We start from the raw sequence: 25,924 nt of genomic DNA, 5'->3' as shown, positions 1-25,924 counted from the left end.
TTTTAAGTTGACTAGTTCATTGGAAACATATTTATTTTAATGAAATATTATTATTGAACTGTGGATAAAATGCATCTGTCTGTCTACTTTCTTGAATGCTCCGATTGTTTTTCTTTTACAAATATTCTAAATATTCGCTGCTACTGCAATTAACTGACAATTCAACTTAAATCTCATCCACTGTTTCCAGAAAATTAAAAAGTTGTCGGCATCACTGACATTAAGACTGATATAAACATTCAACACTGTTTTAAATAAACAGCCTTTAATCTTTTTACCGTCAGAGTTCCCGCCCAAATTATTCTGCACATTTTTTCTTATATTTCTGGAAATGAACCCTAATTTTTGAGCCAACAGGCAAAATTTGCATCAATTTTCAGTTTTTACTTAAAAAAAGTTTGAATATTTTTGTCCCAATCTGATGAAGGAAAGTGCAGGCTATAAACAGGACTATTTTGTGAATTTGTGATAAATAAAAAGGTGGTGAAAAGGTTAATGTAAGCAGATAAACTATCTTTTGTCCTATTGTGAGTCATCCAGCCAGATAATTACCCACAAGGCATTGTGTCCCCCATATATTATGCAATTGAACACGCGTGACAATCTAAACAAGGAGTTTGTTGAGTGATATCTGTTCAACAAAGTAAACTCCTGACAATAGGGAATATAGTTGGTCTCCACTATCCGGATAGTATTATTTAAATTAACATTTACTGAAAAGATCGTCCCAGCTCCAGTCGAGTCAAATCATTTATTATACATACAAGGTCAAATTTGATGGATTGAAAAAAACTGGCAAAAAACAAGCTGCTTTATGATTGGTCAGAGTGTTAAAGCGGGAGGGTCGTCACCTGCACATGCACGGGAATTGAGTCCTAAGCGACGATAACAACACACGCTAAAAACGCAAAGACTCAAATGTAAACATTGACACGCTATGGCCATCTGATGCATGCACAGGTGACGACTCACTCGCTTTAAATAGCCAGCACATATAGGTATAGCTTGGCATTCATTCCTCAGCATGAAATTTTTAAATGAAAGATTAAATAATTAGTATCATGAAATTGTAATACCTGATTCTTTCAAAAATTCTTTTAACTTTAGCCATTCTTATTGTTTTTTTAACCTTTTCACCACCAAACTTTCTCGCCAAATTTTTTCTGCACTTTTTTCGTATATTTCTCAATATTTCTGAAAAATAACCCTAATTTTGGAGCTAACAGACAAAATTTGAGTCTATTTTCAGTTTTTACTCAAAAAATTCGGCTATTTTTGTCCCAATTTTATGAAGGAAAGTGAAGACTATAAACAGGACTGTTTTGTGAATTAGTGATGAAAATCAGGAACTGGTGGTAAAAGGGTTAGAAACATTAAGAATAACCTTAAAAAGACAAGAGTCGCCATATACCTACCACCCAACACAAACAACAAACTTGGCTATGGTTCAGACCAGTGTTTGAAATTTACTGGCCACACGCTAGAGATAACTTTCTAATTGGTCTAGCTGGTTAAAATTAAAACTTACATGCCCGATGGTTTGGTAACTTGTAACTATCATCAGTCTCAATACTAATTTTTAAAATACTATTTTATAATTCGATAGAATTGAACACTTTTTTTTGCTTGTGGCTTATACAAGTGTTGTGAAACAAAGAACGCAACAACTTGAAATGGGAAACTTTAATTGTTCGACAGAATATCTTTGTGATAATTACCAAGAATTCTGGCAGGGATGATAAAATTGAGAAAATTTCAAACACTAAAAAATTAGGATATATTAGTTCAGACAAGTTATGACTTAATTCAGAACTTTATGCAGAACTGCAATGTTTTATTGCTGATTTGCAATCAGTAAACAGTGACTATCATTGAAAGTAAGGTTACCATTGTAATAACGTTTTTATACCATACTTAGGTAATCTTTTAACTCTTCCCCCGTGATATATTGATGCCTTGTATGTAGGTTTAATAGGTCATGGCTATGTAATTGTTTGTATTTGAACTGCTACAACACTTTTCTTTGTTCACTGTTATTGTTTACTTTTTGTTCTGTTCCGATCCAATAATATTTGCCTTGGCATACTCTGTTGTATAAACATCTCTCGTTGGAGAAAGAAAAGCATTCCCAGGCGCTTGGTGATCGTGGAAACGTCATGTTTTCTTGCATTTATAATTAGGATATATTTTTTCAGCTGCAAGACATGTACACTACCACCGAGATAAGTCTTGTCGATTCTGGTGTAGGTTATATGTCAGACTCGTCCTCGGTCTTCAAAATTAACAAGCGTATTTCATCGGACATGTCGTCTATTTCCAAACCTGAGGAGACTGTCCGAAATGCCCAGTACGTTGACAAGGCGAGCCGGAATACAGCAGGTAGGTGGCATCTCTAAAATGATTCCTAAGTCTACATTCCATAACAGTTCCAGTTGACCTTTCACCTTCCTGTGCAATGCACTGTAAAACATGTCGCTTAAAACTGTTTCATTCCCTTGCCTGTATCCATAGATGAAAGGAAAAGTATATGAGGGTGAAAATGTCTTCGTCAAGCAATTCTTATCTCATCATCTTCAAACTCGGATATCATAAACTCAATCAGTATATTCTTCTGTCTAATTTTATTGTAGTATAATTTAACTGATTTTTAAGATATTTTGAAAATGTTAATTAAAATTGTTTTTTTGCCAATAATTTATCCAAATGTTTTCAAAATTGGAAATCTTACCAACCATAATAAAATGTTAACTAAGTTCAAGATATACAGTAGAATTTGGCTCATTGGCTTTATGTGTAGGGCATACCGGCTTGTTAAATTTTCATTCATTGTTAAATTACCTTTTCATTCATAGCAGTATAATTGTAGTGTAGTACCTGTATATAACACATACACTGCTTATTAATTTTGCCCATTTTACTCTTAATAATAAATCACCACTATCAGAATTAGTAAATTTTATGACTTTCATAATGAAATCCTGACAGCATAATATTGGATGAAGAGAAGGGTCTATGACAAGATTATGTGTGTGTTGTGATAGACTCATCATTGTTTAAATAACTGAAAAATGCTTATTCATAAATCTGATTTTTTTTTCCAGAAGTTGAGAACTGGCAAGAATTGTTTGAAAGACCAACAGCCCAACAGCGAAAACAGTTCTACCAGCAGAGACAAAAGGAAAAACAACACAAGATGCAAAGAGTGCCTCAGATCATGTATCATAGCGACAAAGTTAGACTGGTGGATAACGTTGCTGGACAACGTATTCTCAAAGAACTTTCTGTGATGGATAGAATTGGGAAACATCCAGATGGTGAAATGCAGTGGCGTTCCATAGCGCCCATTCCGGCGCGTCTCAGTGTGCACACACATGGAGAGTGAGTATTCATGTTTACATTTGTATTTTGTTTGAGTCCTTTGGAGATGTATTTGTTAATTTTGTACTATAAATGTATTAACTATGTTGCTGACACCTAAAGATGTTTGAGTCGATTTAAAGAATATATGTCTTGTTTGCCATGCTTTCATTCACAGTCAGCTGGTGCACAAGTGCGATTTGTACTATATGGGGGGGCCGCCATCTTGAATGCGGCATAAAACTAAATAAATAGACAAGTTGTGAAATGCGTTTTACAGATTCTTACAAAAAAAATACCAATCTTTCACAGCCAAACGATCCGTTGGGGTAATATTAAGCCAATCGCTAACAAAATTCGGCCAAATTTGTTGTATTTGTGTGGAAATTGTCATCTAACTGTAAGGTCGTCGCTGATTGGCTTCTGAGTTAGAATGTCAATTTTTGGTTTCATGTACCCCAGGAAAGTTTTCTATGTTCTTTGTGTTATTCGGTGTTCGTATGCAAGGGATTTTTCCACTGATTTCCATTATATACAACAGGAGGTTGTATTGCATTGCATGTGCAGTAACATGCTCAGTAGTGCAAAATTTGAATTTCTATCCCATAATGCATTGCATATATGTGCAGTAACATACTCAGTAGTACAAAATTTGAATTCCAGTCACTGCCTTAAAATACATAATACTTTCAGAAAGCATTGATCCCATTATTGCGGTAATGTCTACCATTACAAAACATATGAAAATAATAAAATTGAAAGTAACATTTAAGCAGTTTGCTAATCAATTCAGTCTGCTTGCAGGAAAACTGGGAATACTAAATTCGGACTGCTGAATATGTCATGGACATCCGGACTGCCGAAGTTCCAGCATGACTCCAGAATTGGCAATGAATGCAATATACCGCAGCTGGATATTAGCAGAGATCAGGGCAGACAAAGATTACAAGATTACATGCTACCATCATCTTCGTCGTTCATTGCGAGTAATTTACACCGTAATTGGCAAGCTAAGAGGTAGGACAGTTCATTTAAGTTTTAAGTGGTGGCGGATATAGATGATGGGGTAGATGTTTTGAAGGTTTCTTGCATTTGTTTTTTTTAAATATATTGAACTAAATCAGTATTGTTTTCATTTACTGATATTGTCAGAAATATGCTTACATAGTAAAATTATTGGTAAGTATTCAAATGAGCTGTAGTGGAAATGAATCATATAATATCTAAACTTTAAACCAAGTCTTCTGAAAACATTTTGGGATTTTCTGAGGTGTTCAGCTGGCTCAACCGTGGCTATTTTATAATTTTTTTTTCTTAAACCATGGCCCAATGCAAAATTACCACAACTGGTTTATTCTGAGGCATTTCCAATGCTTATGATTATGCATGATGTGCAGTGTTCTTTTGGAACCAGAAAGTGGAATACTTCAAAAGAGGAAACTATATAGACATGCGCTTACGCAAAGAATTCTATATGTCAGGTCATGTGTGCATGGAACAAGTTAGATTAAGGGCTGCTTTTCTAAATGATTGGCAACTTCCAATTCATGCTACTCATTAGCATATTTATCACCTCGAAAAGCGTAACAACTATAAGTGCGACAGAACAGACCAGTCATGGAAAATTTGCGTCAATGCGCGAGATTCTACAAGCTCGTTCTTTAGAGAACTATCATATAAAACAATAAAATTGCCCTGGCTGGTTCATTAATTTTGATGTCTTTTTAAACTAGTTTTTAAACAAGTTAACATTGGGGCGAGTCTTTGGCATTGGCTGTCAGTCTGCCTCTTAAAAACAAAAGATGACACAATTTCCTTTAGTTGCCAAAGAGGGCATTGAAAGAAGTAGCGTTGATGATGAATTGTAGTACATAGTTTGAGTAGTATTATCTAGTTTGATGACTTAAGTCAAGAAGATTATCCAGAACTCCATACTGGTATTAAAGATTTTACTAAATATTTGATTATAAATTTCTTCAAATGTATAAAAAACGACATTGTTGCTGAAATCTTTTTTATAGCGGTTACAGTAAAGTGAAAAGTTTCAGATTCTAACTTTTGATAAAACAAATTCAACTTTAATTGGTCTCACATATTCATTGACATGAACAAAGTTGTCAATATTTGGTGTCAGTGTAGAATTAGCAATGAGCTCAGATTTGTAACATGAAATTCTAGAGAAAAAAAATTACTCAAATTATTTTTTGATTTTACTTTGCTCATTTAAAGAAACAAGTTATTTGCTCTTTGTCATTTATTCAAACTTGTTGCTTAGCAAAATATAACAAATTAGTACTTACTCTTAAATTATTTGCATTTGTAATACTAGTTGTTCAGGTTCACCCATTAAGCTGGAGTATACTTCCTATGGAAGTTTCCCTCTAATGTTATACAGGAAAAAGATTTGCTGAAATTTTAAATTGTTTATTTCCTAGGTGTAATTTACTCACTTCTTGTTCGTCGCAAGCAACACATTCAGACTATCAGTGGGAAAGCCATAAAACAATCAAGATTTCTACTGCATCTGCAGATACTACTTTACCACCACGAGACGGCAAGATTCAAAATTGTGTCACAACAAATGTCAAACAGCAGGTCAGTGTTTCAAGTGAACTCTTAGAGTACCGATAACCTTTAACCCCTGGAATACCACAATTTTTTCCATCGAAGTGATGTTAGTAACATTTTGGACATTTTCATGTTTTTTCTGTAATTACTTTTGTTTATTTTAGACTTGACAAATATTATTGAAAAGAAAAAAATATGAAAAAAAAATGAATTATGAAGTTTTATTTCATGACAGGTGACACGTGTTCAAGAGATTAATCATACATTTTATCTGTCACCAGCACATGTTCAAATTTCATGTAATGAATTTTTGTTCTATCTGTTGTATATGTCGCTATGGATCCCATATTCAACACGACACTGTGCGACAACTATAGCGACTTAATTGTATTATCTACTAATCTCCATATATGGTAATTTACTTCCCAGATGCCGCCGTCCTTGAATCTTCCTAAGATGAGACCCACAGCTATTATCGGCACAAAAGCATTGAATAAACTGAATAGTAATTCAAAACTGCCGGATATAACAGCTTCATTACGATTCCTGACTAGCAGAAAGGATGAAGTTCCCCAGAATGCATAAATTGTCCCTCTCCATGAATTTATCTGTAAGGTCAATAAAATCGGTGCAATATACTGTCAACTTGTTTTTTTGTCTCTTTCCATTCCTATAAGCCCTCTAGTGACAGCAGTTTTGTGATGTCAAAATGACGTACATGAATTAAAAGCAAATCAGAAGTACAATTTGGTTGTGTTCATCATCTAACCTTTTTACCACCAGACTTTCTCACCCAAATTTGTATGGACTTTTTTTTATATTCTTCAATATTTCTAGAAATGAACCCTAATTTTGGCACCACCATTCAAAATTTCAGTCAGTTTACACTCAAAAAATGTGGGTACTTTTTGTCCCAATCTTTTGAAGGAAAGTGCAGACTATAAATGGGACTATTTTGTGAATTTGTGATGAAAAAAGGAAATTTGTAGTGAAAATGTTAAATATTATTATATAGTAAAATTTCCCAAAAGCATGATGTTCATTGGTTGACGACAACAGATGAAACTGCATCTACTCTTTGAGCAGCTTTTATTTCATAAAAGCGTTTTGTCACTAGAGGGCTCTGACTTATAATAAAGGTTTATTGTCAGAAAATGCTGATGCAATAGAATGTATGATATATTCGCGCACCAAAGTGCTGTAATTTTTCGATTGTTTTCATTGCATTTACCCGACTATCGATAGAATCGGTCATATTCACTATCATTTGAATGATGGTATGCTGTATTATGGTTAGTTTAATTTGATTGTTAGATATGTGTGCAGAATATTTGGTAATGATATATAAACGTTCATCATTAAAACTAACAGATATCATTTATGTTTGATACCATTTAAATATTTTGCTATCCTATCCTCCCATTGGCTGCGGAATCGTACGTTCCTCATAAAATAAAATGATTATCACCAGTAACTAAAAACATACAATTACCATGCATTAATTATGCAAATTAACGAATTATATTGTACAGATTGACTCCAAACAATAATCAGACGTGAAAATAATGAGCTGTGCCTCTGGACCAAGCTTCAATTCATTTAAGGAAATTGTTAAAATGTAAACAAAATATGCTGAAATAATTAATGTTAATTAATGTGGATAGACTAATTTCCAGGGTCAGACATTCAACTAAATAAACAGTACACAGATACCAAGTTTTCAGTTAACTTGGAAATCTATTGTTACTGGTATACAGAATATACAAGTGGAAAACAGTTATGGTAATTAGTTACTTAATATGCACAGCTTAATTTAAAACAATTACCAGGTGCAATTTTCACAAAAGTATGCATGTACTTGAGTCTCCATCCATTTGAACAAGCTGTTTGGATACAAACAAAACATTTAATTACTATGTAAATTAGCTTATTAAGATTATTAATTATTAAATCAGTTAATGTTCTACAGAAACAGTAATCATGTATCAAGTTTCAATTTATTTGAGCAAACAGGAGTAGAGCACAGAAATGCTATGGTTAGAAGTTTACGTAACCATGGTACTACTAGCTCCCAATCAAACTTCATATAATCACTAGTAGGATTCCCTTTCATTACTTAATATTGCAGAACAAAAATTAGTAGAATTGAGAAGTGCGCCCTCTGATGACCAATAATAGAAATACATGACTGACCATGATTAGGATATGGTACTATTGTATATGATATTGAGTCTCGCACAGTATTTTTTTGAAATATATTGACTTTCCATTGTTATGGTGCAATGTTTATATTGTTAATACTGTGTACTGCACAGAATAGAGGGTGCACTTCATGAATTACATACAAATCCATTCAAATTACACAATGCCATACTGTTTTATTGAAATAAAAATAACTAAATATTTTTAAGACAAATTTTTACTGTAAAATTAGCACATGATTGGCATTCAAAAGTTTGGAAAATTAAAAGATGAAAATGAAAAATTGTACAAATTATTGAAATACAATCTCATTTGCAAGTCTGATACATCATAATGTTTAAAATACATATAATCAATAAACCACACATTTGTTTAAATGTAGTCATACACACATGAATAAGTAAATCCCATATATGTACATTAAGTAAATCTAAAACTTCTATGCATCAACATCCATAAATGCAAATATGCAACACTATATGTATATAAACCCCACACTTCTATTCATTTGTATTAGTACTGGTAAACCCAACACTTTATGCATATGCATTAGTAAACCCAACACTTTATGCATATGCATTAGTAAACCCAACACTTTATGCATATGCATTAGTAAACTCAACACTTTATGCATATGCATTAGTAAACCCAACACTTTATGCATATGCATTAGTAAACCCAACACTTTATGCATATGCATTAGTAAACCCAACACTTTATGCATATGCATTAGTAAACTCAACACTTTATGCATATGCATTAGTAAACTCAACACTTTATGCATATGCATTAGTAAACTCAACACTTTATGCATATGCATTAGTAAACCCAACACTTTATGCATATGCATTAGTACACCCAACACTTTATGCATATGCATTAGTAAACCCAACACTTTATGCATATGCATTAGTAAACCCAACACTTTATGCATATGTAAGAGTAAAAGCACCCCATACTTTTAAGCACGTCTCAGTAAACAAAACACTATGTTGCGAAATAATAATGGGTCAGTACAAATAGAGTTAATTTATATTACTACTACGTAATCAATACGGTACAATGCTGCAATTTGTATATCATAAATTATATTGAGTTATGTGTTACTTTATTTTTTTTTTTTTTACGAAATAGACATGGGGAATTAAGCTTACTGTATATATCTGACCTGAATCACATCACAGCTGATTCAACTCTGTTTTATTTAAAATCTTGCTTACAACAGTGAGTGCATGAAACCTAACAACTGGTGCACAGGGCAATAACCAGCTGTAGCATTGTTTCGTAACATCGTCTATGTGCGATTGCCGGAAAGTCTTGGTGCATAATGCAAAACAATTTTTAAAATAAATACTGAGAATGTAGTTTGGATTTTCACAAAATCTACTTTTTATGATAGATTTTTCTTGACATCAATCATAAAAGGACAAACTTTTTATGTAGTTTTGCTGAAATTTAGGATAAAATTTAGCATCTTTGACCAGACATGATGTAAATGCCTCTCTCCCTTCTCCCTGAAACACACAATTTGTAAAACAAATTATGATTTATTTAACAACATTCAACGATATAGATTTCAAGTGACAGTACTCTCCAACAACTGAAAATGTGCTTGGGCAAAGAATTATATTCCACAGCAGATTCATATTAGATTCCAGACTTTGTTCATTTTTACAGAGAATTAACCTGTCACATTTTTTGCAGTTAGACATATACAATGTTGCAGTTAGTATATACAACATCACTACATTTATTTACCCTATGAGAATCACTTCTCTGGTGCATGCGAGCCAAACACTTGCATTTTAGAAGTACCCAAAAACACAATAAAACCATACAATGTTTTTATACAAACTATACAGTGTATTTGAGGTTGGTATTTGTCTTGATATGCAAATTAGATATGCTAATAATATGTAAATTAAAATATGCAAATTAGATATGCTAATTAAGTGAATGTTAAAATATGCAAATTAGACAATCTCAGTCATTTCTCAGTCTTGAAAACCAGCATCCAGACTAATCCATTAATATTTGGAAATAGTAATTTCTTGTATTATTTATTCAGACCAATATGATCTATTCAGGTATCATTGGTATATGATGGTATGAGCATTCATTTTTGTTTCTAACCAGCTTCTGTCAAATTTTCAAAATTATACTTTTGGCTAAAATTTTGAATGATATTTATTTTCTTTGCCAAAAGTTTTCTGTAAATCTACTCAGTGGGAAGCTGGAGATTGTTTCCAACAAACTAATTTGTGTGGAGTCCGGTCAAAACGGGGGCCAAACCTTGGTGGCAGCCATGTATGTTTATATTATTAGAGGATGCTAACACGCGTAATAATTCCATATTTGGAATTCGCATTTCCTAATATGGTAGGATGAAATTCCCCCGTAAAATACCGCAAAATTACGGCACGCTGTAACTTATGGCATCCTGGTGACAGATGTATAATAAAATATAATATGTCTCTTCAGTGAAAATTACTTAAAATACAGTACCAAAACAATATTCAAAACCATGTGGTCAAAATGAAATCCAAGAAGACAAAACAAATTACCGACTGAGAAACAATCAACATATTCAAATCAGTAAGAGAAAAAAAAAATCGATAGATTCCATGATTTTCAAAATTAATGTGGAGAGTGAATATGGTATTCTCCTGGCAGCATTAATTCTTTTTTCAAACTAGAAGATTTTGTAATGTGACAACCCATAGAACAAATACACATAAACAGTTAGAATTAATTGCAATGTACGTACGCCTCACAATTATTATTTATGTTCTGATGGCTTTCTAACATCATTTTAAATATTTAAATTAGTCTGTAACGCGACATCTCAAGTGTTGCAGGTCATCCAAGACCTGAACATGACCAAACAGGTACTGGTAATTGGTTATTTATTTAAAGCAAGCTCAGCCTCTTTTCACGCAGATTTAGGGCAACTACAGATGAATAACGTTTTACATATTGGTTTTTTAAAATAACACATCAGAGTGAGGATTAAGAGTATTATCCTTATTACTGTAGAATACTTTATTTTCGCTTGGAATTTATTTTCGCTGAAGGGATGATTCCATGAAAATAAAATCCAGCGAATATACTTTTTATCCTATATTTAACATTAAACTCATCAAAAATCAGTGAAAATAAATTCCATACAAAACGCCCAAAAAGCCTTTTCAGCGAAAATTTATTCCAGCGAAAATAAAGTATTCCACAGTAGTTTATGTTTTCAGTATATTAATGATTAATAAAGTTAATAATTTATTTACCATTATTAAAAAAAAACAAAAGCTTTGTCATCTTGTTCATAATGTATTCAGCCATCATACAAAACATTAAGGAGGAAAATTGTGTCATTGGCCAGTTTTGAAAGAAAATTATTTAAGTGCATGTTTGTCTTTGCATTGGTTGCTATGGAGAGTATATTTCTTTATATTCTAGAATGTTGCTCATTGACATGAACTGACAAATGTATTGTCATACTGTTATAAATCTGAATTTTCATGAAAAAAAACACAGAACTTTAGAAATATGACAGTATAGTGTGCGTTAACGCTATTACAGTCAAAGAAAAGTCATCTCCCATGATACATTGCACATATGCTCAGTAATACAAAATTTACCACATATCCTGGTCAAGCCAATGTTAAAATACACGGGCTGCCAGGATAAAAGACACATTTGACTCAAACTTCATTGCGTGATATTGACAAATATGACCGAAAATATATGAACCACTTGCAATTTTAACTGTATAAACTAAGCAGCTTCTCTATTATTCTCAAACTTTTGTTATACCAGTATTCTGAGGACATGGTCCTGTAGCTCAATGGCCTCTGACCACTGAAATGATATACATCTTTGTATACATAATTAGAATGTGTTCATTCAGGTTGAAAAATATCAATGTGTTAATCTTCAGAATAGTAGTAATCAGAATTAGTAGCTGAGTTGTGATTATACCGGAAGTTTTTTTTTGTACCAGTATAAAGTCATGATTGATGTCCACGCAAGTTATAAAGGTTTATCCCTTTTCACGACTTCTTTTGTTTTTACTTGCTCTCCGTGATTTGATATTGGATAGTGTTTCATAAGCTTGTTGAATCTCAATGAATTTTGCTTCCGCTTTATCCTTGTCTTCATTTTTGTTTCGATCGGGGTGCCATTCCTTCGCTAGTTTACGATACCGTTTTGTGATCTCTTCTTGCGTAGCCCCTCGATCAAGTTCGAGAACCTATTAAAAAGTGAAAATATATATTATGTGTATTTGGGAGACTATATACTGGTACTAACTGTAATACTCCTTCCAAGACCGGGTAGGCATTTCATGTATTCTCTTTATGTACACAATGTAATCTATTACTGGGATTTCCAGGATCTCACATGGAGTAGACTTAGAATGTTCACTTTCAAGTCTTTACTGTCAGCACTGTTGAGTAAATTTTTGACAATCTGCCATATTGTAACACCAAAACTATGCAATAATATAATATCAAATTTCAGTATATCAGCTTCAATAAAACCATGTAAAGAAGTTAAAATGCTCGTCTATTACTGATAGACACATAGAGTGAAATGATTAGTGCAATACTTACGCGATAAGCATTGTCTTCTCCCAACGGATCCAGAGACTCCACTAACTCCTCATACATTTTATTCCATCCATGTGTTCTTCCTTGCTCATAAAGTCGATAGAGGTTCTCTTTGAACTTCATCCAGGCGGGAGAATGGTAAAAGTGATGAAGAGCCTCACTTAACTTTACCTGTTCTCCATCACTGGTTGTTATGGAAACATTATACAGAAGAAAAAACACCCACATTGTGCTGACAATAGAAACTGTTGAAAAATATAAATAAAAAGTTTTCAGATAAAAAAAATTCAATTCAACAGTACTGGTAGCTTAATTAATATAAATGGGGGAAAAATTATGATTTCTCCCAATTGTTTTTGCATATTTTAACCTCTGTAATACTCTAATAAAAGAGTAATAATGTTATACATAAATTTATAATACCATCATGCAAATAGCAATACTAGAAAATAGATAATGAACTTCCTTTGATGAACATTTTTCCAGGTTGTATGACACAAGAATAATTTTTTTCCTGGGTATTACGTGGTCCTTAGTGTAAAGTAAATACAAGTGGTAGGCCACTGAGTTTTCATGGAAGGGGAATTGTATGTTAATGACAATTACCGGTATCTATACACAGTGATAATGAATGTAAGTGTTGGAAAATTATTTGTTTGGGCACAGCAAATTTGTTTTCGATGGAACCATCAAATTAAAAACTTCAAGAATTTGCAGTGCTTTTGAAAGTTACAATTTCCGTAAAAAATTAAATTTATAATATTCCATAGGAGGAACAGTACAGGTGAAAATAATAATACCAGTAATTCAAAACGTTGATTTTCACAACAACAACACTCACCTCCAACTCCTAAAATTGTGATTCGCTTACAGATGTTTTTCTTTTTAGGCACAACTTGTCGGTATCTTTGGAAATATTGTGCGACAAATGCACAAACGATTGTTGTGTGAACGACTGTGTTAGGGTTCGTTAAAATAAAAATAGACATGGCATATGCCGCAAGTAAAACATATTTGAACGATGTGGTTCTTCTCCCAATATTTGCAACGATGTCCACGCCAATAGCGATGGCTGCTGGCACAAGAAGAACGCGTACATATGTGTGTTTCTCGGCAAACTCTTCAGGGACGGCCAACATTGCGAGATAACCAAGAAGGCAACCCATGAAGAGTTTGGCAGCGAACCGACCGCCGTGGAAAGGGGGTGTGCCATGGTATCGCATTTCCTCCACGAAATGTCGTATGAATTCGGTGTCTTCATTTGCGTCGGCAACGTAAGACGGTATTCTCCATAAATCACGAAGCCAACCCATTCCAAAACCACCGCCAAACGAAGACCACCAAACAAATGCTTGCCGATCGCGGCCAAGATAGAAGTGATGAAGACCGGTCCAACCAAAGAAAAACCACAGAATATACGTCACTACAATGCTTTTAGCCATATTTTGCGCTCAGTAAATACTCTCTTTCGTGTACAAGTATCCACTACGAGGTAATAATTATCATTATTGTACTATAACTGTAAACTTCTTGGACGTACACACTAATTTATATATTACAGGAAGTCTGTACCCACAAACCCGGAAATACATGTGTGGCGACCGGATTGGTCCATGTAACCCTCTAACTTTATGCGCAAAGTATAACACCATCTGTGGCTCCAAATTATAAAATACGCGATGCCATAAAACTTGTAAATAATTTGTAATGAAAATATTCGTCGTTATATGACGAATTCGAAATCGTTTTTATATATTCTTTAACCACGTTGAGAAATAAATTTCGAGGAAATATCTAATAAACTAGCAGACGAAAGAACCACGTAACTCGATGGATAAAGTAAGTTTACGTTTCCATGCAGCTGTACAGCTGTCAGGTTGGATGCTTAGTAATAGTGTTGCCTTGTTTTTAGGTGGAACTCGATTGCTGCGACATCGTTCAAGTAGAGAATGACGAAAATACAGTATGCAATACATGGTAGCGGTATGCTTAAATAGGACGACTGTAAATCGGCGTTAATTGGTGTGTGAACTTGACTAACGTAACAACAAAATGGATCGCTCTCCTGGACATCTGTCTAAAAATGTTAAAGATATTGTGGACTCTCTGGTTTGGATAAAAGTGGTGGCCGTTGGAAGTGTCGGAGTCGGCAAAACCTGCCTCATTAAACATTTTTGTGAAAGCAAGGTAATGTGGAGATGTGGTACGAATGCGTATTTCGTTGGATACTTGTCTGACCTCGAAATCGTCGACCGAGTGCTGAGTTTGCCGATCTGATTTCATTTAGTTCGCCGCCAACGGCAATCTCAGTTGACGCTTTCAGAATGAGATTAAGGATTTATTTGAGTACTTGAGGCATTTTGATTTTCTGCACATATGTCATCCAAATGGCCACCTTTTTTGTTATCCCTCTCATTCTTTTTATCAAATCTTTGCTACATGCACACCAATATAGAAATATTATTACCGGTTTATTTATAATTTTATTTACTTGTTCTTTGCTACAGTTGTAAGTAAATGAATTATAATTATTCTGTTAAATATACGAAGGTCTCTCAATTATATTTGTTTTTAGTTCACATCATCATACCAAGCTACAGTGGGTGTGGACTATGGATTTAAAATACAGAATATCAATGGAACAGACTGTAAGTATATGACAATTCGTTTATTTCCTTGAATATTTTCTTAAATACACACTCACAGAAAAAATAATACTATGTATAAATATGCAAGGAAAGGGGAAATACTTGAAGCAAAGCTTGTCAAATATATTTCCCCTTTTTTAAATTAGTTTGTAGATTACTTCTTTGCTAGCAGATTTGACAGATTGTTACTTATCCAAATTAAAAATAAATTTAATACAACAAAAGATATACATGTCTCTAAGTTTAATTTTGGAAAATATTTAAATCTGCTAAAACAGTGGCATGTAAATTATACTACACTATCAATATAGTTATTCAATAATTCACGTTTATATACCTTTTTAAATAAGGAACAATTGAAACAATTTTGAATGTTACTAGGAATACCATTCCAGAAATGAGTCAAACACATAGATTTTAATGTTGTTCTTTTATAATTGATTTTAAAAAGATTATGCTGTATTGTAATTATGAACTTGATCAGTGAGCATAAAATATTTTTGAATATGAGCTGGAAGCAGAGAATAATATGCTTTGTACATTGTAACAGCAGTATTCAATATAATCAAATCAAAAATTGTAAGAATCCCAAGTGAATAAAAAATGGGATTCGTTTCATGATAACCTTGGGGCTTTAACATTCAATAACTGTAACTTGCTTTTATTTAAAGTAGAATGATACTCATGCGATTTTAATGTGTGTTCATATTTAGTGCACATTGTAATGACAATATTTTGTATAAAAATCAGTCTATAATTAATCATTTTAGTGTCAGGACTTTGTAAAATGAACTGTTAATCTGCAGACTGTTAGTCTGTTTTCCGAGAAAAAGTGTTTGTAATATTGCCTAAAATGGCAATTCATCAGTGGCTTCCAAATAAAACAATGAAAACATTTCGTCATTAACAAGAGAATTAATTTCAAATTTAGCTCATAATTACAGGTACCTCTTAATATTATCATACTTTTTTATTATTTTTTTAAGTGAGAGTTCACCTGTGGGACTTATCGGGACATCCAGACTACGCCGATGTACGATCTGAGCTTTACCGAGATACCCAAGCATGTTTTATCGTCTATGATGTTACAAACTCTGCATCGTTTGAACATTTAGAATTGTGGTTGAAAGAGTTGCTGAGGTGTGGTGCTGGTAACTCATATACGCTGGTCGTAGCTAACAAGGTTTGCTCAAGTTTTGAATCATTAAATATTTGTGTTTTTAATATCGCGATTTTCATGAACGAACAAAAATAGTGAAATAACAAATTTGTAAAGATGTTGCGGTGCCCAATCATAGTTTAATAGTTAGGTCCTGGCTAATTGCTGTTGTTGAGAACTGTACATACACTGTCTTGTATAATAGAGCTAGAATTCTTTATTGAGATGCGTCATTCTTAATTTTCTTTTTGATTATATTTTGATTATTATGCAACAAGAAAAATTATTGAAAAGGGAATGAACACTAGTCAGAGTGCATAAATCCATGGATTGCAATAACTCTAAATTTTGCTTCCCCAATCCCCTTATTTTGGCAAAAATGGATCCTATTTGTGATACATTTACATATAGATACACAGACTAAAAATTCATTTGCACTTTCTTTTAATGAGACATAAAAATACTCAAACCATTATTGATTATGATTCTGTCTCATGCAGATAACCCTTAATAGTTTACAACCTCTGCAGTGCCTAGGTTTATCTTATCAGCCATGCAAATTTATTCAAACATACTATGAGCCAAAGTCCTGTGTACATGCTGGGAAATCCCCAAACAATGTAAACTGCAGGTAAATTAAACATTGACTGAATTTTAAGAAAGGATGATAACATTTCCCACAATATGTTTGTTTTGCAGACTGACCTAGATTCCAAGAGAGTTATTAGTGTGGATGAAGGTCGGAAATGGGCTGCAGCTCACAAACTGAAGTAAGATATTAATACTACATTCTGATTCAAATTTGATGTAGAACTATCTATGTCAAATTCAGATCTCACAGTGAAAACAACCAATCAGAACTCTAGGCAAGTTGCTTGAATGAAATTTGCATATTAGGTAGTTGGTCAGGTGAATAATGTACACATCAATGATGTAGAATGTGAAAACAAATGTTTTATGCAGAAAACTGTTTGAGGGTGCTATAACCCAACTAGTCCGACTTTGGACAACTTCTAATTACATCTACAAGAGGAATACCCAGTAATATGATAGTTTTGTAACATTTTCAGATATTATGAGACATCAGCACATGGTGGAGATGGAATTGAAAAAATGTTCACTGACTTATTAACAGCTGTCGTATCCAAGAAACCATTACAATATCACGGCGATATGTAAAGTTGTCCTTATCTAACTGCACGTAGAAGCTCAGGGAACTGAAAAAAACTTACTGTGTGCTAAACATAGACGTTCATGTCTTCTGCAAGCTGGGATTTGTATGCAGGAGAACACAATTGTTGAATATTACTGGCTTATAATCTAATACTGTAGAATACTTTATTTTCGCTTGGAATTTATTTTCACTATTTTCGCTGAAGGGATGATTCCGTGAAAATAAAATCCAGCGAATATACTTTTTTTCCTATATTTCATATTAAACTCATCAAAAATCAGTGAAAATAAATTCCAAGCAAAACGCCCAAAAAGCCTTTTCAGCAAAAATTAATTCCAGCGAAAATAAAGTATTCCACAGTAAATAAAAGCAGGGTGTATCACATCACATATACCTACCATGGAATAGGTCTGTGGATGTGGAGATTAACATAAAGACTTGTGTCTGCGGGCAACACAATGAATTAATTTGTTATATAAAGTGAAGAAATGTCATCAGCTTTGCATGATTGGACAGCCTGCAAGTACCCAAAGGTGTTTTATTTATATTCAAGGGAGTTGTCATCATGCCTGGAGATAATAAGCTGTCACCAATCACGGGTATAAACAATGTAGGCTACTGAGTGAGAGACAAAAGTTTGTGAATTCTACCGGTAGTAGTGATAATTTCACGGGGGTCCTTGAAACAATTAGACTCATTACTGTAGTCCTTGAACAGGGATACATGTAAACATTTCATTGGGATGCTTGGAACAAGGATTCTAATGAACAAATCACTGGGGCCCTTGAGACAGGACTCACAATGAACATTTTACTGGGATCCTTGAAACAGGGACTCACAGTGAACATTTCACTGGGGTCATTGGAACGGGCATTCACAGTTAACATTTCACTGGGGTCATTGGAACGGGCACTCAGTGAACATTTCACTGAGTTCCTTGAAACAGGCACTCACAGAGAACATTTTACTGGGTTCCTTGAAACAGGCACTCACAGAGAACATTTTACTGGGTTCCTTGAAACAGGCACTCACTATGAATATCTTGAATATAAATATCTTTGACTTGAATTAACTTGTAGCAGCAAAATTAAGATTTGCATTTTTTTGGATGAATTTGTGAATTCAGTTCTGCTTTATAAAAATGTTGGGATGCTTCGAATAAGGATTCTAATGAACAAATCACTGGGGTCCTTGAGACAGGGACTCACAGTGAACATTTCACTGGGGTCATTGGAACGGGCATTCACAGTGAACATTTCATTGGGTTCCTTGAAACAGGCACTCACAGTGAACATTTTACTGGGTTCCTTGAAACAGACACTCACAGGGAACATTTTACTGGGTTCCTTGAAACAGGCACTCACAGTGAACATTTTACTGGGTTCCTTGAAACAGGCACTCACAGAGAACATTTTACTGGGTTCTTTGAAACGGGCACTCACTATGAATATTGCAAAATTGTATCTTTGACTTGAATTAACTTGTAGCAGCAAAATTAAGATTTGCATTTTTTTGGATGAATTTGTGAATTCAGTTCTGCTTTATAAAAATGTTGGGATGCTTGGAACAAGGATTCTAATGAACAAATCACTCGGGTCCTTGAGACAGGGACTCACAATGAACATTTTACTGGGATCCTTGAAACAGGGACTCACAGTGAACATTTCACTGGGGTCATTGGAACGGGCATTCACAGTGAACATTTTATTGGGTTCCTTGAAACAGGCACTCACAGTGAACATTTTACTGGGTTCTTTGAAACAGGCACTCACTATGAATATTGCAAAATTGTATCTTTGACTTGAATTAACTTGTAGCAGCAAAATTAAGATTTGCCTTTTTTGGGATGAATTCAGTTCTGCTTTATAAAAATGTACAGAACACTTTCTCAAAATAATAGTGATCACACCGACTAATTTTCAACTATATAAAGCAATATATATTTTTATCATGACGAGAGTAATTTTATAATCTGATTTCTTTCTCTGTGCATATTTAACATTTCATTCACAGATTTGATTCAGCACTAGTTACAAATGACTTGTTTTCTGCGATTCAGTTTTAATGATTTGTTTTACTTGTATATTGTAAGGCCAGAATTTCATCACATGAAAAATGACTAAGTTTGGCTAAAAGTTGGTTCAGCCTAGAGGTGCCCCTGAACAAAGCATAGATGGGTGTTATTCTAAGATCCATAGTGCGCAATAGACAGATGGCATAACTAGTCTGAATTTTCAAATTGAATCATGAACATCAAAGATCAATATATCCAGTTTGTATCAACCTTTGACTGTATGCAACAATGATTTGAATTAGTTCATCATTCCTCTCCCAGAACAGGGTAGCTATGGTTTAGCGCCCCTAGTGGTCATATTCATCTTTTCGTTTGGTTTTCAATTTTCACACTCCACAAAATTGCACGTTTATATGTAAAGGTCTGTATAATAAATCAGACTGGAAATAATCTTGATTGTCTGTATTTTGAGTGACCCTTTTGTTTTCCATTGAATTTTAATCTGAGAAAGTGAAATGGGTACTCAAGGCTAAGGCCCTAATATCTGTAGTTTGTTTGTACATTTAAATACAGTATCCAGAATTTAAGAACATCTTTATTTTTTTTATTATCTATTTTGCTGTGAAATATAATTTATAACTCATTGATATAATTTAAACTATTTACCAAAAATGTTTTGTATTTTAATATTTTTGTAAAACTTTAAATGTAAATAAATTACAGACAAATGTAAGAGAAATTGTGTTTTAATATAAATAGGTAAATATACACAAAACATGTACAAAGATTTAGTATTTATATATTTAAAAGTGAGTATTTAACATTAAAAAAATTTATTTGATGCAGGAAAAAACATCGCTACCCAATGCTAACAATGGTATGACCCAGATGTAGACAATGTTGAGAATAAGCAATGGCACTAGGATAACCCCCCCCCCCCCCCAAATCAATATTTGTCTTCTAAACAGATGAAATACAGGCACATATTTTTTTTAGAGTTGCCACAAAGCCAGCTTTTGTTTTTGGTTCTAAGGCTCTGAGTAACTGACAATAGTACTATATCTATCGGCAGCACTTTTTTGAAAACTTTCATTTTTAACTCAACATTCTGACAATTACAATAATTACATAAAAACACAAATGAAATATTTTAGGATTTCACAGTTCTGGGGAAGAAATTAGGGTTAGGGTTTTGTATAGTTTCAGCATGGTTTGAGATTTGATTCACCTGTGTTGAATTTAAAATGGCAGTGCATATCATATAACTCCTTACCCGTGTCCTACATCAATGCCTTAACATTTTACATTGTATACTACAAAGGACCTTTTAACTCATTGACTTGAAATAAAACAAAAGGTAGCTCATAACAGTACTATAAGAAAAGTAAAATATTCAATGTAATTTAAATCAGGGACCACCACAGACAAACGATATTCATCCGGCAATGTATACTATGGTATCATGCATATACTTTAAAATCTTTGAATCTGACAAACAGTTACATCATATATAGGCAATTCTTTTGCAGTATCAAATTTCAACCAACATGCTGAACTGGAAAAATAAATTAGAACAAGAACATGATATATGGTACATAAACAATATACTTGTAAATTGCAAGAAATCATGCTAATTTTCAAAATGAAACACCATCAAATCATGTCTTTAGTAATGCTGTTATTCAAATGTGAAACATGGCACCCTCTACTGACCTATAATAGCTTCTGTAACCTCTTATTATCTGCAGATATGGATGAAGATACAGATAGAGAAATGTTGATAATCCAAAGTTTTTTGTAACAAGTTGCTTATATATGATATACTGGTTTTCACATATCCCGGTACTAGTACTCCTAAAAAGTATTGTTTGTTATGTTCAAGTTTATTCGTGACGTTAGTTATTGTTATCAGCATAATTGTTACTGGTATTATAAAACCTATGATTTGTATGATTTCCTTCGGTGTCTCTTCTTTGATTTATGTTTCTTTTTCTTCTTTCTCCTCTTTTTTTCAGAGCATGACTGATAAAAACAAAGATGTTCATATCAATTAATTATTTCATTTTTGTTAATGCAAGATAATTTATAACAGACAAAACATCTTATAGGTATTGCGATAATCCACATAAATGAACTATGATGTCTACAGAAGATACTAAGATAGCTATGGTTTATGATCTGGGGTTTATATTTACTGATAGCAATAAAATTGTTTTATTAAAACTGCATCTCCACTAGAAGCATGTTAACAAATAGTTGCATGTATTGTATACTGGAGCATAAAAAACACAAAGTTTTGACTAATTATGTAATAATGCTACTGATAGAGTAAATAGAAAATTTCAGTTTCAATTTTAACTTATATTGGTTTATTTTAATGTTTGAAGAGTATTTTTAAATGTTAACTTGAATTTTTATAAATAACATATTTTCTGTCTCTGTTTCTATTAGAAGTGCCAGTACACAAGCACAAATGTACCAAATTTTGTATACGCAGTTTGATTGCTGTAATCTGTATGGGCAATCCCAAACAAGTAGTTTAATAGACTCTTGGGTTCAATCAATGTCATGTGGTATACAGAATAAGCTGGCTATGCTTCAATGATTGTGAAATTGAATTCATATTTAAAACCATACCTCAGGAGAACTTCTTTGGCCATGATTATCATCTTCATCTTTGCTACTATGGTGATGATGCTTTTTTCTCTTTTTAGATTTCTACAGAAAAAAAATGCATGTAACAAATTCTTTAGTGATTTGTATGTTTTTTATACTGCTCTTTCCTTGGGTTCACGAGACAGGGGGGTCGCAGTGAATTTTATGTATTTTATGGCCAGAAAGATTGCAAAAATGTAGGAGTACAGATTGCCATGAAAACAATACTGTGTTTGAGTGACATTCAGTGTCCTCCCCACAGCATCAAGTTGTACACGATTTTTTGCAATTTTGTAAAATAAGCCTTTGATGCATACAATGTATATTACAAGGCATTTTTAATGGTATGGTTATGGTAATAATTCAATAGAGGTGGTAATAGGGATGCAAATTGGCCAATATATGCTATGTTATTTTTCTGGGGAAATACTGAATTGAATTTTAAGTTCTCCGGTCAGTATATTACTGAGTATGTGAAAAGCAGTGATGTGAATAATTAACATGATTGACGGTTACATGGTTATGAGGTAATTTACTGTACATGCTTTATACTGTTAGGATATTCACTCATTTGTAGCAGGTTACGCTGAGTCTAGTTGTTGTGGTACATTTATCCACATCACAACAGTGAACCCAATTGTTTTCATTGATAACCAAGATATTGACATGTTCAGTACGAAACTGAAGCTGGAACTTTATTTTCTCTTTATTATACTAGAAATATAGTAAGCACCCTTGGCTGGTATGATTGACACTCACATGTACAGTAGCCTAGCAACTATATTACCATAGCACCGATTGAAAAAAAAATCACCACTTACCTTAGAATATTCTTCTGGCACTCTGCTAAAGGAAGAAGATCTTGTTGTTGAGGAAGACAATGAAGGTGACTTGAAGAAAAGAAACAAGTCAAAAATCTAGTAAGTTGGTGTTCAAAACTTTCAAGATAATGAACTGGTAATGTTTGTTCTGCTAGCTGCAAATGACACATCATAGTTAACTATTATTGCATATTCATTGTCCTATCCCCAATACATGTACTAACAACTATCATTCTGAACAGGTACTAGTCTGTTTTTGTGATAAATGTACACAACTTTCTTATTGAGACTCGCCATAAAAATGTTTAATACAATCAATGTTAAACGTTCTCTGGTACTAGCATAGTGGTTGTCGCATCAGATTCATGATCGGTAGTTCAAATCCTATCTTAGGCTGAACATCTGCAAATCTAAAATAATTGATCCCTATAAATAGAGAGGTATTAGAGATTAATTAAAACATGGGATTCAAAACAAAGCCATGTGCTTTTGTTTTTAATTAATACAAATGGGTTTTTACTCCCTATAAAACACCCAATTCATTTTTTTTCCTAATGAGTGTTTGCTCCTTAGAGTTCAGCATTGAAAAATACAAAAAAGTTGAATTTTGGGTTTCAAAGCAAAAAAAACCTATACAGCATCCTTAAACGATAAATTACAAAATGTGAATGAACTCACCCTCTCACGTTTCCTTTTTTTAGATTTCTTTTTCTTTTCTTTGGATGTTGATGAGTCTCCTAGAATTCTTTCTCGATTTTGTTTCAAATCTTCCTTAAATTTCTGGATCAGAGAATAAATTTGTTTGCTCCATAGAAATTGAAATATTCAGTTTGGGTTTAATTAAGTTTAGCAAATTTGATGTTTCAAAGGTATTATGGTATATAAGCTGCATCCAGAACTACGCAATACTTAGTACATTATATTGTATTGTTAAATATAATAACCACTAGGGTTCAATTTACCACATTTAAATGCTAGTTAAATAAGCAGCAAATAATTAAGCCAGACACAGTAGTTCTGAAGTCTTATAATCTGTGGAGTTCAGAGTATCATCATAGTGGAATATTAATGCTTATACACCTAGACAGATTTCATGTACATACAATTTACATGTACATATCCAGTACCGGTATGTGCATTGACAATAAGCAAATGTGACACCAATGATATCTATTGCACGACTGTGTCTAAAAATAACTGTTGCCTGGCACAAATTAAATTAGAAGAACAAAACTCCCAGATGGCCTGAAACGTCTCCAAAATGGCTGATAAATACATTTTTGAATGAGAATAGTGCTACTCACATCGTTCATTTGTTTTTCCCATTCTGCCAAAGCACTGGAACCACCTTTAGAATTCTGTTGATCTTTGATTAGGCCCTTCACTTCATCCCTTATCAAAAACAAACACAACAATTTTTATTAACTGCTACAAAAATAAGGCTTTACAGGTAAAAAAAGGTTGAAATCCCACAAACAATGTTGACCTCAACTGCAAGCTGATTATTTGGAGATGCCCTATAGTTTCTGATTGGCTTGATTTGCAGGTCGTGTTAAGCCAGTGGGCATATTTCTTGACGTAAGAGAGTTTAGTTTGCTCATATATTAATGTTGCTGCAAATTTTCATTTGTAAATTTTGATTAAAGCTAGCGATCAGTAGCATGACAGCAAACCACTTAATCCGGTCTGGCAGTTGCACAGGGGAGACAACTCAACGGTTGGAAACTGAAGCATACAGGACAAATGAAATTACAAAGAAACAAACCTAATATGGAAATAACAATAATTTTATTCAGGAAAAAATTCTCCACAACACTAACAAATGACGAAATATGAGAAAACATTACTATGTTCCATTTGACTAAAAATAGGAACAGAGAGAAATACATGTACTCGGTCAAAATACCAGTAGATAATAGATCATGTGAGCTTTATCACATGAATGAGGTTGAAAATAAAATTCAAATTTCGGAAGAGAACTACAATTTGAAGACATGACAAAGTGCATTCCCAACTTTAATGACTTATGTTTTAAACTACTCCAATTCCTCCATGGATTTTTTTTCTGTGTTTGAATAAAGTGAACTCTATCAGTGTGTTACCAAAACATGTAAAAACAAACACTGGTGGCAACCAATCCTGTTTTTAATCTTTTTTCTAGTGCGTTTCATCATGGAAGGTACTTCCATGGTTTCATCGACTTTCATTGTGATGGAAAAAAAACAATCATTTCCAAAACAAGAGAGCAAAAGGTCTCCATTTTGTTTCTTCCTAAAATTAAAACAAAAGGCACTTTCCCCGAGACATTATTTCACTTACCACGTTGGTCTGGGTCTCGATAGATAGTCTTGGATAGTCGGTCCTGCAGATGGTTTAGGTCCTCTAGCCCTTGCCATGGCAATTGGGTTTAGATAAGACTGCAAGTGTCATGTTAATAAACAAAGTTGTGTTAATGACGATAAGCGCGAAAAAAAAAATGAAAAATACAAAACACGAATTTTTTTAATCGAAAGAAAACTTACCACTCTTGTGTCACGCTTCCCCATGACGTTTAAAGATTGTATGAATGTTGGAGAATCATAAATTGTTGATCTACTTGAAAATTATGACCAATCGATCCCCAAACAGTTCATTTAAACAGTTCAATTCCTTGACAAGACGATATTTTATCTACGAGTATCTGCGAACAAGTGACTTCCGGTTTAGAGATGAACACTTGAGG

At 33.4% G+C, this 25,924-nt stretch overlaps 4 protein-coding genes across 5 annotated transcripts in view; 2 read left to right on the top strand and 2 right to left on the bottom strand.

The window, feature by feature from the left end:
* Positions 1 to 6,570, top strand: part of LOC100367647 (uncharacterized) — a 40,343-nt gene extending 33,773 nt beyond the window's left edge. The window contains exons 20-24 of the mRNA XM_085495700.1: positions 2,196 to 2,379; positions 3,102 to 3,378; positions 4,162 to 4,374; positions 5,793 to 5,952; positions 6,355 to 6,570. Coding sequence (XP_085351826.1) covers positions 2,196 to 2,379; positions 3,102 to 3,378; positions 4,162 to 4,374; positions 5,793 to 5,952; positions 6,355 to 6,510 — 990 coding nt within the window. The 3' untranslated portion in view covers positions 6,511 to 6,570. The remainder of the gene's footprint in view (positions 1 to 2,195; positions 2,380 to 3,101; positions 3,379 to 4,161; positions 4,375 to 5,792; positions 5,953 to 6,354) is intronic.
* A 1,333-nt stretch (positions 6,571 to 7,903) lies between these two features.
* On the bottom strand, positions 7,904 to 14,308 carry LOC100367952 (dnaJ homolog subfamily C member 22-like). The gene is made up of 3 exons (XM_002742006.4): positions 13,573 to 14,308; positions 12,735 to 12,976; positions 7,904 to 12,373 (listed from the first exon to the last, which is right to left on the bottom strand). Exons 1-3 carry the CDS (start codon positions 14,171 to 14,173, stop codon positions 12,164 to 12,166), a joined length of 1,053 nt encoding a protein of 350 aa, XP_002742052.1. The 5' UTR covers positions 14,174 to 14,308; the 3' UTR covers positions 7,904 to 12,163.
* A 253-nt stretch (positions 14,309 to 14,561) lies between these two features.
* On the top strand, positions 14,562 to 20,149 carry LOC100368102 (dnaJ homolog subfamily C member 27-like). Its single transcript, XM_002742007.4, has 5 exons — positions 14,562 to 14,918; positions 15,307 to 15,379; positions 16,366 to 16,562; positions 17,238 to 17,308; positions 17,609 to 20,149. Exons 1-5 carry the CDS (start codon positions 14,784 to 14,786, stop codon positions 17,715 to 17,717), a joined length of 585 nt encoding a protein of 194 aa, XP_002742053.1. The 5' UTR covers positions 14,562 to 14,783; the 3' UTR covers positions 17,718 to 20,149.
* A 307-nt stretch (positions 20,150 to 20,456) lies between these two features.
* LOC100367040 (uncharacterized) lies at positions 20,457 to 25,923 on the bottom strand. Of its 2 annotated transcripts, XR_014928272.1 has the most exons (8): positions 25,725 to 25,923; positions 25,522 to 25,619; positions 24,507 to 24,594; positions 23,881 to 23,982; positions 23,203 to 23,271; positions 22,364 to 22,444; positions 21,440 to 21,748; positions 20,457 to 21,281 (listed from the first exon to the last, which is right to left on the bottom strand). XR_014928272.1 is itself a non-coding variant. In XM_085496008.1 (7 exons), the coding sequence occupies exons 1-7, from the start codon at positions 25,746 to 25,748 to the stop codon at positions 21,665 to 21,667; spliced, it is 546 nt and encodes a 181-aa protein (XP_085352134.1). In that variant the 5' UTR covers positions 25,749 to 25,923; the 3' UTR covers positions 20,457 to 21,664. The 2 variants fall into 2 exon arrangements, 1 of the variants encoding a protein (XP_085352134.1); XM_085496008.1 differs by having other exon boundaries at positions 20,457 to 21,748.
* Between the last annotated feature and the right edge of the window lies 1 nt (position 25,924).

Source organism: Saccoglossus kowalevskii, chromosome 22 (assembly GCF_978046115.1).
Source record: "Saccoglossus kowalevskii chromosome 22, keSacKowa6.1, whole genome shotgun sequence".
Classification (NCBI taxonomy): Eukaryota; Metazoa; Hemichordata; class Enteropneusta; family Harrimaniidae; genus Saccoglossus; species Saccoglossus kowalevskii.
The sequence above is the reverse complement of the archived record's forward strand: the minus strand, read 5'-3'. Positions and strand labels throughout refer to the sequence as shown.